At 43.4% G+C, this 15419-nt stretch overlaps 1 protein-coding gene across 2 annotated transcripts in view; it reads left to right on the top strand.

The window, feature by feature from the left end:
* TBC1D8B (TBC1 domain family member 8B) overlaps window positions 1-15419 on the top strand; it is a 1314750-nt gene that overhangs the window by 441017 nt on the left and 858314 nt on the right. For both annotated transcript variants that reach the window (XM_069612733.1, XM_069612732.1), the window contains exon 4: window positions 4190-4415. In XM_069612733.1, coding sequence (XP_069468834.1) covers window positions 4190-4415 — 226 coding nt within the window. The remainder of the gene's footprint in view (window positions 1-4189; window positions 4416-15419) is intronic.

The raw sequence follows: 15419 nt of genomic DNA on the forward strand, positions 1-15419 counted from the left end.
TTGGACAGGGAGTTCCATTTTGGAATGGGAGTCCCTGTCCCCACTCTTAAACATATGGAACGGGAGATGTCATCTCAATTATCAATCATGGGGGTAGTGCAGAACAAGGAACCAATCCACAATGCTCCAATGGTAAAACTAGTGCTCCATTGAGCTATAAGGCTTCAGAGTATGAATGCCCGTGACCCATGACACCCAATACTGTCCAATAGAATTTTCGTAATGGCCCAAATCTTGAGAGAAAAACAAATTCTTGCAACTTTTTGTGTTTACTCTATTCAGCATGGGCTACCAATCTTCATAGACCAGCGTATTTTCTTTATTTTTCCACTTCGTGGTGGTTGCTTCCAGCACGTAATGCACACAGAACTGCTTGCGGGCCCGTTGGTAGCCCATGCTGAATAGTGTGAACACAGAGTTGCAAGAAAACAATTTTCTCAAGATTTGGTCCATTCCGAAAATTTGCACTACCCCCATGATTGATAATGGAGATGACCTCTCCCGTTCCATATGTTTAAGATTGAGGCACTACTTGATCCACACTATCGTCCTGAAGGAGGTTGGGCGATTAAAGGGCAACATGAGAAGCTTGATTAACCGACTGAAACACGTGTTGACAAGTTGACAGGCTGAATCGGCTGCTCAGCCATTAGACAAATTTGTATTTGAGAAGGGTGTGAAGGAATAGTGGAATACGATTTTGTGACGAGAAGGCTACATAGTTTTTGTAATCGAGGCAACATACAATGTAAGTGTGCTACGGGAAAGTGAGAGAATGGGTTTGTATGGTGGAGCAAAAGGAGAGGTGTTGGATGTGTGTTCCAATAGAATTGGGTACTAATGTATTTGGTTTGATAATGCAGTACTATTCATGTGATTTCTTATTTTTTTACTGTGTAATAAAATGATATTTTTGATATAACTGTTGATTTAAGTGTCTTTCCAACCTCAGAGCTACGGTCCATTTTTGTGTATAGCACTGTCCACATAGGCAAACTATATAAGGAGTAGAGGTAGACTTACGTCCCCATTTCTTGTAGGCTTTCCTGGCACAGTACAAGGACTCAATCGTTTTTTCTTAGGGTTTTCAGGGCCTGCTGTATTTGCACTCTCTCACCCAACATACAGTGCTCTTTACCCATTACTTTCTGCCATGCCTATCTCTAGGGATCCTTCACCCTATAGCTTTCTCAGTGAAGGCCTCTATCATTCTCCCCATTGGTCAGGTTCTATTTGTGTGCACGCTCCTACACTGAACTAGTTGTCACACCTCAGATTTGTAGTTGTATGTTCATCTCTGTACTTGTTTTCCTCAGTGTCTCTGGGGCTTACTAATTTTCCTCTCTCAAACCTTCACTCCATGGGACAGCTGCAAAGGTCTTGCCTCCAGATGTCGGCATTTTCCCCACGGCTGGATAATGGGGCTGTCTTTGCTTCTCAGGCGTCCCCTCGGTGAACCTTGAGGTCAGTTCTCTCAGAGCTCCTCTGTCCCTGGTAGATTGGGTTGCATCTATGTTTCTTTATATTGATGCATGTCAGTTGCAGGAATTCACCAGCCTTCCATTTCACGTTTTTGGATGACCATGAAGTACTGTTGGTTGTCTTCCCTCAAACCCGGCTGTGGTTTAGTGTCTGACTTGTACTGTCTGGTGTCTCTGCACTTCTCTATCAGCGCCCCCTGCTGCAGTGTTCCGTTTTGATAACCACCCTTCAGGTTACTGCTGATTCCCACCAAAACCCATGATCCGACTCCTATCCACATACACTTCTGGATCTTCCATTCACAGTTGATCAAATGCAGCATGGCTTCTCTAATGGATAGGGACAAAGGATTTCCCTGTATGTCTTCCCCTGCCCCACTGGGTGTTCCTGTCTTCGCCTTTTTTAAGGGAACTATATCGCATTACATTTGCATCCCGAGCTTCTATCCATACATGTATGAATTTGTGAGCAAAGTAGCTTTGGATCACATTAGCCAGAGTGCCCAGCTGGAACTCAAACCGGCTGTCCTCATTCTTCATCCGCGTGTTGTCAAATCATCAACACTGGCGAGAGGTCTGACAATGTGAGGGTGGCCATATGGTGCAGCCCCCACAGCTCGGATCCATTCCTATGGAGGAGTCCTACCCCGATGGCCAATAAGTGCATTGCTTGCCGTCTCAATGCACCCATTGCCACACATCAGTAAGTTCATAGAAACACTCAGTCCCTCAGTATTGTGTATAACTCTGCATTAGTATAAGTAAATGGATGAAATTCAAATGTATCCAGACCACATACACTGTGTTGAAGTGTTGTTGATGATATTCTCTATCTGTCTTTTTCAAGACAACAGCTTCACAGGTCGTTTGGAACACTATGACAAACTATATAATGTAAACTGATATTTTAAGGCAAACAAACCATGTAGCTTGTGTGTTGCAGTCTCCAGTTCTCTACCACTGTGACTGTTTATATCAGTGGAAACAAGGTGAATATGTTGCCTAACTCAGCCTTCTGTCCGGTGCCTCTAATGACTTGTTTACACTTCAAGGATCCTAGTGCATACTCCAAAATGTGCACGTCATTCTGATGAAGCCACCAGCTCCACCTCCACCCCCACTCCCTCCTCTTCTTGCCGCAAACCTGTGTTCATTTCTCTTTAACGTCTATGAACATATTGGGCTACAGTGACACATGTATACTGTAAATGACACATTCTCTGTCGCTTAGTTTTCAAAAGAAAGTATTGATACCCTTGCACACTTATTGTGATTCACCCATCCTCCTCATCCGATCAGACATGGCACATTTACCATTACATAACTGTCCTTTCCAGTACAATAACATGATTGTATTTAACAATCATTAGACATGCTTTCTAAAATACCTTTATAAAACCAATAAAACTATTTTTGGTTACATAAGATACCTATTGACGGCTATAACGTGTTCAATAACGGCTAGAGGACGAAGCAGTCAGAAAATGTGGACATGTGCAGGTGGATTGCAATAAGGAGGTCAGTAACGCATGTGAGAAGATGGATCAATAGATGATGAATTGAAAGAGTATAGGAGTAAAATACCTCGGATCGCTTTTAGTTTGTTTGGTATGTGTATATATTAGTTTAATTGTATGTGAACATATTAAGGTTCTATATAAAATGAATAGCGATGTACATAGACAGATTGTGCTAAGGCTCGGCTAGTCTCTGGTCCACTATTCAGTCCCAGGGTCCTCTCTGCTCTATGGAGAACCAAAAGAAGGTACCATGTTTGTAGTTTGGGCTATTAAGCGACACTTATAAGCTGAAACTATTGCATTAGAGTACAGATAGGGAAAAACGGCATATGAGGAGTGACACACAGCCTGTGGGGGGTGTTTGGTTATTTGCCCACCCATTGACTGCCGATGGCCATTCTAATTCCTATGGCCATTTTCCCCCAGCTTCTGCCCCTCCCAAACTCTCCTCATAGGAACTCTTTGAGCTCGCCTCAATCAAGCCTTAACATTAAATGTTGTACTTGAAGTGCCTGCCAGTGTTTTTTTTCCAAAACAGTCTTTGGAGAGTTAATGACTTAATTGGAGTTTTAAACCTACTACCGGTGTAATAAAAAATTTCTTAACTCGGTCTGCCTTCAGCCACTGTAAGCACTATACATGCCCTTCACTGAAGGTCTGTTAGCAACAAGCATTGGCAAAGCCAATTGTTTTGGCTTGTGTATTAGTATTGGGCATTTGCCATTCACTACATGTACCATTTTGAACCTGCTACCTTGAATGGCCAGTCAATACCATTAGTACTGTGCCTGTCCAGTGCCTTTCCAATGCCTACACAAAAGTCCAGACTGTTGGCATTGTCAGTGCTTGCTTACTTTGTGTATAGGATATGTTTGCCCAAACTGAATTGCATAGCAGGCGCTTGGATGTGCATTATTTGCATGTGCCATCAGCCCCTGTGATAGGTCCAGTATTTACCCAAGGAACAAACCTCCAAAATGAAGATTGGTTTCGCTCAAGCCTGAATGTTGGCCTTTTTGGATGCAATCCATGTCTGTGGCGCCTGCCAGGTGCTTTAGTCTTCTGTGCAAAACAAAGACTTGGGATATGGCACTGCAACTTGTGAACTTCTGTTGCTGAAACTACCGTTCCTTTACAGCCGAACACTGTAGTTCCTTTTAATTTAACAATTTCTCTTCGGATTTCCAGGGTTTAATTGCTGATGAAGGAAAGGGCTCTTTTATGAAGGAAGAAGATCCAGAGAAGTTTCGCGAAGCTCTGCTGAAGTTTGAGAAATGCTTTGATCTAGCAGACAAGGAAAAGCTGGTGACCTATTACTCGTGCAGTTACTGGAGAGGGCGGGTGCCCTGCCAGGGATGGCTCTATCTCAGTACCAACTTTTTAAGCTTCTACTCCTTTCTGCTGGGTTCGGAAAGTAGGTATTGTCTCTACTACATTTAAAATAAGTTACTATTTCCTTTAAATGTGTTGACATTTGTATGCCCCGTGAACATCTTGGGGGGGGGGGGGGGGGGCTGCATGTCTAGATTAAGAGTTGTGGCCATAGAGGGCTCTAGCTCTTCAACCCACACCCTAGTATCACTCGGCACAAAACTCTGATTACCCATAAGGGCTAGCCGATTACAGGCAGGGAGGGTGCCTAGACCAAATGCCCCAACTTATCACACCAGTGCGATGCATCTGCACTGTTCCCTGCGTTACCGAATAGTAGTTTCCTTTTGAAGAACACTCATGTAATCCGTATGAGAAACGTGAATACAATATGTTCTCCCTGAGGTATCCAACGTTCCTTTGTGTTTGGGTACATTATGTGCCTTGCGTTCCCTGGCGCGGCTGTCGTGTGGTTACCAGCGATTGGTGTCAGCCTCTTATTTACCACTACAGCCGTGGGTCTGCTACTGGGGATCCGCACACTCTTTCTGAGTGGATGGGATACTCCTGTGGTCATGCATGGTCCTGTCGAGTGCCGGCCTTTGAAAGTGAAGGTTACAGCCGCAGAGTGGCGGAGTCACTAACATCTTGGTTGCTAGGCTGCAGTCTCGGGCCTGGGAACTGAACTAAGATGTTTAGTCCTATTAAATGAGGCTTATGCTATGCACCTGCTTCCAGTCCCTGTTACCCGAGAGATGTCCCATTGGTGTTTTGCCCAAAATCATGTCGCATTTCTTTTACCCAACCCGGTAAGGAAAATTAATACTTGTACCTCAAGTTCTCCGGTGTACTCTCCCTGTGGTATCCCTCGCCATGTGATTTTTCTCTGTGCCCCTCCAACCTGTGCCCAGTTCCTCAGACCTTCACTCCCTGCCACATTCTTCTATATGACTTCTAAGGTGCCCCCCAACCCCCCAACCCCCGCCCATGCGATTTCCCAATGTTCCTTGTCTCGGCCCCTTCTCCCTATGTTCCATGCTACAGGATATAGCCTCCAAGAAAAGTACGTTTTTCATTAAACAAACACCAAATCTAATTGTTTTTAAAAATGCTCATTTCCTGATGCCATCAAATGTATTGGACTGTCGTATTATGAAGCAAATACTTTTTCTGCTGAGAATTGTACTTTGAAGTTATTCACTGTTGTAGATTCACTCAAACAAGCACTGTCAACCATTCTCCAAATTAATTAATTTGGCAGTTGGAATAAAGAAACATATGTCTATGTTAATTTCTTATGTGTAGATGTTAAACAAGCAGACAACGTTTTAAAACATTTTCTGAATTATGCCGTTCCTGCTGTCATGAATCCAAGTGAAAAAGGTTATTGATGTGCTTCTTGCCAACAAACCCGCCAGATCAAATGCTGCCACATAGAAAAGAGAATGTTTCACTGGGGAATGAGTCCCAGTGTATATATGTAATCGTAATGCAGAGGTCAGCTTACAAATGGGGCATAATGGCAAGATGCAATGGCAGCCAGGAGAGGATATAGTAAATGAGTAAACATTTATTGTATTTTGTTCTCTATTCTCTCCTTTCTGCCATTGAAATGAGACTTCACAATCCTGTCAGTTTCAGATGAATTGTTTGTAAATTGTAGTTACTCCATTCCCAGGGGCGTTATTGTAGATCTAATGGGAATGCCTCCTTGTAGCTGGAATTGTCCAAGTTATGTACTGTAGCAGCCTGTGGGAGAGGCTGGCTGACCTTGTAGCTGTACGGCCTACGGTTGCTGGTTCTACGCTGGTGTGGCAATTTTCTGCAGTGGAGGAAGTTGCGGGTTTTGGTCACACAGAGCAAGTGGGAATCGATGCAGACCTCCTTGGCCTGCTCTGCTGTCCATCACTGCGACCCAGACTCCCCATACTGACACACAGAATATCTCATCCTAAAATGGCCGCCTGCTCACTATGGTTAATCTACCCAATATGACTTCCTTAATCGCAGAGAGAGGTCACCCGCAGTCAAAGGGCCACTGTTGAATTTCCTCCTACCACAGTACTGACATATGCTTTTGCATGTAGGGAATAATATAAGAGGCTCTTGAGAAAGAGCAACTGTGCATCTCTGTCACTCCGTGTCATGTATAATGCACCCCACACATAAGATAGCCGTTTGTGCCTTCTCCTTTTTGTGACTTTAATCATCTTTTCCCTTGGCCATTCGCTAGAGGCTATGATGTACATGAGAGGTTTTTACCTTTTACCTTTTACCTTTTCAACTGTCCCCGATCCCTGGTAAATTGGGTCCTTGTTTTGTATTAAGCTTGAGGCATTTCCGCAAGGTTCAGGAAGGCTATACCTGCAGGAGGAGAGGAAGGACAAGTTAAGTGTACCTCTCAGTTCAGCCCTTGCTATTACCATAAATTGATAGCATTGTTGAGGACTGATTAGGTAGTCCAGACCTCTGTGCGTTTTCACCAGAATCAAAAATCGAGGTGCATCGGTTTTTCAGTGTGTTGTGCATTACTCCTGGAGAGTTCGAACTATCAATATGCTGGAACGATGTCCTAACCTGTGGTGGCCTTCACAATGAAGAGAAGGAGACTGTCTTATTCTTAGGAGGTAGCTTGGAGTCCCATGCAAGCGTTGGTCATATTTTCCTGGAGGATGGTGCTCTTGATCTTGGCCCATCTATGCGTCTTTCACGAGCGATTGAGCTGATTTTCCAAGGTCAGGTTGGAGCTATGATGTGATACCTGATCTTGTCTATTTTTGTCTTTGAAAAACGTGGTGACTGTTTTATTTATTCTGTCCATTCCAATGGCAAAGAGAATATTGACACATGGGTGGGTCAGGTGATGAGTTATTTTAATGTATGCTGTAAATTCACAGTTTAGCAGGTTGACATGGTTTCTCTAATTCTCTTGGTGTCTCCGGTTCCAAGCAGGTCAAAGTTTCTGAGAAAGGTGATGTTTGAGGGGATTGGTGGTTGCTTCTGTTGTGAGGAGGTCTATGATTTCCGTCAGGAATACCTTGTTGGACTGCGTAGGTCAGGGGATGTGCGTGTTGAGTGTTTGTGTGTTGCGAGAGATTGTTTGAGACAGTGTGTTTGAAAGTGTGTAAGAGATGTAGAGCGGGTAGTGTTCCCAACACAGTCTGTCAAGTAAAAATGTTTGTGTCCTATCATCGAAGCCATTTAAAGAGGTGGAAAATGTAGTAATTTCAAGCACCCCTCTCCCCACACAGAATGTACTCCAAGTCCTGGGAGTCCTTGGGGAGGAGGATATCGCAGGGTCAATGTGTTGTCTTGGAAGCAAGACAAACCAGCTCAACGCAGGTTAGAATTGAGATCCCACGCTTAGAAACCACTCGTTGGTATTAAGCGCATTATAAAATAATTATAGCAATGAACTGCAAGTTCCTTCATTCAGCATTGTACCTCCTAACCGGAACTCTAAATTGTATTCCATTCTCATCAGTATCGACACGCTTCCTCCTACTAGTGTCGCAATTATATTAGGTGGTCGCACTCAACTCGGAGTTCCCCACCCCCTCACCCCCGAAACAAGGTGGCGTGCACCCAAAGTGCTTATACAGATTCTGTACCACCAATGAGCTAGGAACCAGGCTGATGTATAGTAAGAATATATATATATTTTTAAGGTTTAACAAAACGGAATATCAACCAAAAACCTCAAAGACCAATACTGTGGCACTAAGCTATCACAAATTCAAAGGTCAGGCAGTGCTTTGGGGCTCTGGTTTGGGAGGCAAGGGAATCAATGGGAAATTTTGTTTTGCACCCGTTGCATTCAATTGAAAGGTAGCGTTTTAGGATTGCTTCTTTTGTGATTCAGGACCCCCCCACCCCCCAACCTCCTTCTGGACAGAAGCCAGGGATTTCAGAAGGACAGTCACCCAAGTCTTTGTCTATGCCAGCTTTAACACAATGGGCATGAACTTTGTTAGTTTCAAACTCTAACAACACTCATCCCGTGATTTTCTACATGGGAATTAATTTATTTAACTTCAATTCAATGCGCTAAGGATCTACACAGCTTCCTCCTCCCCACAATTTAATGGGAAGGATTAAGGTTGGCTGTTCCCTACACAATTCAATGTAAATGGATAGGGTGATTTTCTATAGTGGAATTAATTTTGATTCGATTTAATACCTACCCAGTTTCACTCCCTCCCCTGCCCACCAACCCACTAATTGAAAGGGATAAAGTCAGGTAGCTGCCCACATAATTGATGCCATTTGGATTTGTGTACTTACATGAGAGGCCTTGGTCATGGAAAAACAACAGGGCTCCTTTGAGAACAGCACAGATCTGGTCAAGGGCTTCAGTCGAGGATTTTCTCCTGCACCCAGGCTCCCTTTGGCTCCTCTGATTGGGGGTCCCAGCTAGCTTCTAGATTTGCCCGTCACTGTTCCAATGCAAGGATTGAGGCCTAGGTGCTAGTTATTCCTTGCAGGAGTCCGGCATTAGACTATCTCCAGGATTAAAGTGGACAAGCCCTGTTCTGATGCAAAATTGACCTCTTATTGGGCTGATGACACTCCTACATTATCATAATTCCCACGGTAAGGATTGGCTAGCACTTTCCCTTCACCTCCCACCAAGACATCCATTGGCTGCTGATAGGACCAGAAGTTGGGAGATATGTATGATGTAGGCTGAGGGAGGAGAAAGATTTGTCAACTCAAAATGACAAGTGGTTTTTACCTTTTTGGGTTCTGAAAATCTAACAACATGGCAGCTATGCTAATTTTTCAGATAACTTCATGAATCTATATATTTTTGAATTCTACATTTTATGGAAAATATTAATTTTATTTCGGCACACCCTTCTTGGAGGGAGCCACCATTTTTTGAGATTTGTGGCTGTACCGTAATAGTTACAACTCTGACACCACATACTTACAACATTAATTTCAACGTCTATCACTCTTTCACTATTTCCAATTTCTCAGATTTATGAAAGTAACAAAATCATAATCTTGATCATAACTTGTACATCACTTCATTTTTACATGGTCCCAACTGGCTTTTTATCCCCTTTAAGATGAACCCTGGGTAAGCCTGATGGGACACACAAAGCACTTTTTATTCAAGAAAATGTATTCAAGGTTTAATCAATGGCACTGCATAATAGGTGCTCCCAGTTTCACTGTAATAGCCCCGCCAATTCTTAGGTTTATATTTCTCCTTAAGCATCTGACAAGCCATCTGCTCAGGCCAATGTTTATTGTACCCTCTTCTCCTGAGTTTGAGTTTTGGTCTGGGCTAATGCACAATTATTGGGGAACCTGACCTTAAAGGACTTTTCTGTTGGTCATGTTATCTGTATCACCATAGTTCCAATCTCTCTTGCAACATTTCATGTATTTTTAACTGAAGCTCCAACAGGGGCGTCATTTGCAACCCTTGGCATCCCCCAAGCAACCCCTGGCCCTATCTTTGTGACCCCTAGGTGTGGTGGTGGGGCTCGGATTGCAAAAAGAAATTATTTCTGTTTCAGTGTAGCAAAATGGAAATATTTCTTTGTGAAGTCGATGAGAGTGACTTCAAAAAGAAATGATTTCATTTGGAAATCCCAGCCACATCCCCACCCGCCAGGACATGGATGGCTCTGGCTCCTGTGCCCTACTGCACATGACAGGAACCAGAGCTGGTTCCTTTAGTACGTGCTGGAGCATGGGAGCCAGAGTCATGCCTATGCCTGCAGTGGAGGAGGTGTGTGTGTGTGTGTGTGTGTGTGTATATACATTAACCATGCAAAGGCCTTTTTACGCATGAAAATCTTGCAAATACGACAGCTTTATTATTTTCCTGGGTACATTTACACACAGGTTTAGAGCAGAGGGCAGTGCAAAGGTTAGTTAACTTGATAGAAACTTGGAGGCTTCTTTTGATTTGTAGCTACATGGATGTAATTGCGAGCCACCTCTGAAACAGAATGTATTTCTCTGAAGCCTTTCAAAAAAAGAAACTGCACACTGTGATAAAAAGAATGGTTTCTTTCCATTCAGCTTTAGAAGCACTGTGCATAATTTCCTAGAATTTTAGGATTGTATAATTAGATAGAAAACTAAGTTGCAATTGAGAATTAATATTTTGAAACAAATTATGCTTTTTTTTCCAGTGAAAGCAAACCAGTATTGCACAATTGTATTTTTTAGAGTTCTGGTGCTGTGTGCATAATCATGCGGAGGCAGATCATTTTTACACTGATAATTTAATTTACACTCCAATTATAAGTGTTTAAAATGACTATGCACAGTCTAGATTACTTCCATTCAACCTTGCAGTAAATGGGGTACATTACTATAAATGGTTGGTGGCTGCAGAGTCTTTGCTCAAGTGTGAGTGATTGTCATTGCACCAATCACAAGTGTTCTAGCCTCGCAAATTTTCAAGACTACAATTAAAACATCCAAAACCTGACTCTCCAGGAAGTGCAAGCGCTGTTCAAAAACAAACCAATGAAAGTTACATTTGTAATTGAAATAGAAACTCAGCAAAACCTGTCCCGGTGATAATCCAGATAGGTCTTTAACTTCATGTAGTGCTTCTTAAATGGTTCATCCAACATCTAGGTACTGTGATTATTATACCTCAGTCAGTACTCAGTTAACTGACCTCTGAAGGATGTTAGCCAATAAGATAGCTCAGCCGGTTGAGCACTCATTGCTGCAATCTGTGCGCGATCTGTAGGTTGCAGGCTCGAATCCCGGGAAGTCCAACTCAGCCTTTCATCCTTTCGATGTCGATAAAGGAGTACCAACTTTGGTTTGGTGATAATTGTGATAACTATGTTCTATGTACAGCGCTTAGCCAAAAGCACTATATAAATAACCATTTGACCATTAGATTAGATGAAGAATTTAGCATGAAGTCATTGCCTCTCTGCACTGTTGTTTCATAACATTGGCATACCATTAGGTAGTAATAGCTCCAGACTCATTAAACATCAAATGACAATTCTGCTATCGAACCTCAAAACACAATGCAATTCATGTTTGGTTTACCATGTAATTGGCTAGGTTTTTGTGATTTCAACATTTAAATATATGCAGGAGACATCAAATGGCCAGACCTTAGAGAAATAATGAAAGGTGTATTCTATCACAATGCAGAAAGCTGCTGTACGGTAATGATGTCCATACAGTTTATGCATGCGTCAGCTGGATGTCACATACATTTTACTCTCTTGCAAAGGAGAAAAGTCATTTTTACTCTCTTAAAATCACATTTACTCTCAAAGTTTAAAAACTGGGAGTAAAATACTCCCACCCCAAAATCTTATCTGGAGCAAATTATTTTTTTTTTTATGTCACTTGCACTTCTCCCTAATGGACGTGACATTCTGCCTCAGTTGCAAAGGCCAGTGGTCGAAGTGTACAAAAAAAAGGTAGTGGAATGATGTCCCTCTGCCCCGCCCCCTTTTATGCCATGCCCCCTTTTTCTGTTCCATTCATCCACCCATACACACCCCCTTCAATTCAAACCATCTGGGTCCTTCCAGGCCTTCCCTCACCCCAAAAAGCTGTGATTTACAAAAGTTCCTACAAGATTAAAGAAAACGCTGTGAAACAATGTACATTTAAACGACCACCATTAGTGTGGCATTGCCCCCTTGGCATGCAGCTTTATGTAGCCACCCCTTCCCTTCACCCACCATTCACACCTCTCAAGGGGCACGTACATGACAATAGCCACTGACGGGCTCGCTCCGCCAATTACTTGCAAAGACTTCTCTGCCTAAACAAGCCCCTTGTGCCAACACTTAGCCAGCACTTGTGAAATAGCACATTGTCGTTCACTGTTTATTATTATTTTTTAAATTGGCTTTTCCTACCGTCCTGGAACGGTAAGAAATGAAGTAATGGAACTATGACTGATTTCCCCGAGAAGTAAGGTAACGTCGTACCCTTTAAGTTCCCTCCCACTTTGACCTCTGAGCCAGGCGTAAGGCTCATAAACACAATATGTACAATGGGTGTAGGATTTGCCAGGCTTCTCTTCTTATGGAGGCATAGGGCAATGATTGATAACAGCACGCTGTGTCCCGCTGACGGGTAATGTACAGCTCCAAGGTTCTCCTGCTGGCTGCATCACACCCATCCATGGACACTTCTGAAGAGTTGCCTGCCAGCAGCCCGATGCTAGGCCCCGCAAGCAGCTTTCAAATACCTAGACAGCCTAACAGCTGCACACCCACGCAGGTTGCGCGAGATCGTGCTCCCTTTTTAATTGGTGAACTGCAGGTCCCAGGATGCATTGCAATGGACGCGTTTTCTGGGATGATTCAGGCACAGGTGACACGCAGTACACCATCATTATGGGGCTTTCTACTCCTCTGTTGGTTTTTGAAAAGATATGAGGCTTCCGTTCAGTGCAACATTTGGATTACCTTTAGTTATTCATTTCCTCTCTCCAATTTACAAGGCAATGCTTTGCCCCTCTCTGATGTTCTTAGGAGTGACGTCATAAGCAGCACAAAAAAGAGGAGAACCCCTTTGTGGGCGATTTTACAGAAGTGTATAGGGGTATGGTTCTCCTCGGTGCTGGGAATGGAAAACATGTACTGTGGGAACCCTCTCCTCTTGTGGGGTCGCGGGGTCGTGGTGGGGAGGGGGGGAGGCAGAGGGGTGTGGCCCCAGTCAGGGTTAAGACAGAGTATCTATTGATGGAAACCAAGCCTGGTCTTTTGCATAAAAGAAAAGAGAATTATGGGAACATAATAATGCCCACAATTTTAAATTTGAAACATGTCTCATAGTGATTCACCAAAAAACCCTTTTCATCAAGTAATGGAAATTGAACTCATTAGTCCCAATACTCATCCTAACAAAATAAGGTCTGTAAATTGAAAGACATGTATACCAATTTGGACAGCTGATAAACAGTATGTGAGGCTTTGGCTGTTTCTCCAGTCAGACTTCTGAGGTGACTCAAGTATAGGGGGGCATGGTAAAACACTTCTCTGGCTTCTTCCGCTTATCTGAGTTCTGGAATCACCCTGGATATGCTACGCTTAAATACGGACTGGGTCAGGAAAGATAACAGGTGCAGGAATACACCAAACTATTTACAAAACTAGGTTAATTTAAATACAAGGCAAGGCAGACAAAGGTCTGTGATAGATGTTATAGATATGGCTTAAATCGCTCCCAGTACACCAGCAGTTTTATATTTTGTAAGACGAGGGAGCGGGAGGGGGGTTTGGGGGGAGGAACACTACACACTATAGTGTCTAGTCCTAAGGAGCTGCGTAAAGAAAGTTAAAACAAAGCCCTTAAAAATATACACAGTCCTTATAAAGTGCACTTTATAATATAAAATGTATACATGGAGTTCGTACTTGAAAGGCAGCCTTGCCAGGGCCGCCTTAAGGTCCTCTTTGCAGCAGATGAAAGGTAAAAGTGCTCCTGTGATGGTGGATTACTATTCCCAGGGCTGCAGCAGCCTAGGCCCGAAAGCCATTTCCTGGACTGTCTGCCAGGCGCAGCCCAGTGTAGCCCTGGAGAAGTGGGTCTTCCCTAGCCAGGACGTATATGCCAGGCATGTCCGGCACTATCAGAAGCAGCATGGGGGCACCAGATGAAGAGGTGGGTGCCCATGTAGAGAATGCAGTGTGAACTTTCTGGCATGTTCGTGCGGTCAGTCTAGCCGTTGCTTACTTTGACATGACATTTTTTACTGGGCAACTATGATAAATGTTCTTGCCTGTTTAAACTGGTATATGTTGGAGCCAGTTTGCACATTTCCTCTTATTATGGTGTTGAATTTTTAATGGCAAAACCAACAAGAGTGTGTTATTTGGGACTTCTGGCATACTGGCAGAGCCAGCCTGGTCATGTTTTCTTATACTATCATTAATGGCATTAAAGCCAACATGAGTACGTTCTTATATGGGAACACTGCACATATCGGTGCAGCCACAATGGACCACACACAACTGCTAGTGAGGAATGTGCGATTGTGGCAGGCAGAGGCGTAGATGGGGTAGGGCCTGAGCGGGAAAGACCCTCCCAAAATCTGTAAATGCCCACTCGGCAGCGCTGTGTGGGCATATGCATATGTTAATGTCACTGCTATGTGCCTCTGGTGGCAGGCCTTTGCTCATTATGTTGGCTCAATCTCCATGTGGCCTGGAGCCAAAGGGGAGGAAACAAGTCAGGGTCTCTCTCTGCATTTTGCACCACTAAATATGTGAGAACTAACAAATGAAAATGCTTCAGAAAACTTTGAACGCCTGTAACTATATATAACCTGCTACAGTCTATTTACCTGCTTGAACTGCTATCAAACCTACTATCTACAAGGGACCCAGCTGTTCTGTGCCTATTGAAGTTATGTGCAGTTTCTCTGACACCTCATCAACAAATTTGTGAACTTTTCATTTAAGGAAAATGTGGTCCCTAGTTCTATCAAACAGGCCTGGGTAGCGCCTCTCCAGAAAACAAACCTCACTGGATCCCAACTTACCTGGAAACTATTGTCCAATAACAAACTCCTCCTTCCTACGGAAGATTCTGGATAAGGTTGCATTTCATCAAATTCAAAACTTCCATATAACATTCTTGGCTCTAACCAATCAGGCTTCAGAAGCAATCGTAGCACAGAAACACCTCCTTGATTTAAAACATGTATTCTTCAGCAATCAAAGGCAATGCATCTCTTCTGATGCTATTAGATCTTACTAGGGCCTTTCAACTAGTTGATCGTACCATCCTGGCCACTAGATTGCAAGATACTGCCTCCTTTTCTAGTGAGGCATCTAGTGGGGTCTTGTCCTTTCTCTCAAATCGAATGGCTGGAGTCTTTCATGAAGATTATATGGCAGAAGGCTATGAATTGGGTTGTGGGGTACCCCAGGGCTCCTGTGTCCCCAACGCTTTTCAATGTTTTCACTCTTCCTCTCCAACTGTCTGGATGCCGGAGGCATTGGGTACACAAAACTATGTGGATGATACCCAGTGCCTCTTTCCTCTTGCCAGCAACTACGAGCTAGACTCAGACTATTAATAT

Source organism: Ambystoma mexicanum, chromosome 5p, assembly GCF_040938575.1.
Source record: "Ambystoma mexicanum isolate Mex_15411 chromosome 5p, UKY_AmexF1_1, whole genome shotgun sequence".
NCBI classification, from domain to species: Eukaryota; Metazoa; Chordata; class Amphibia; order Caudata; family Ambystomatidae; genus Ambystoma; species Ambystoma mexicanum.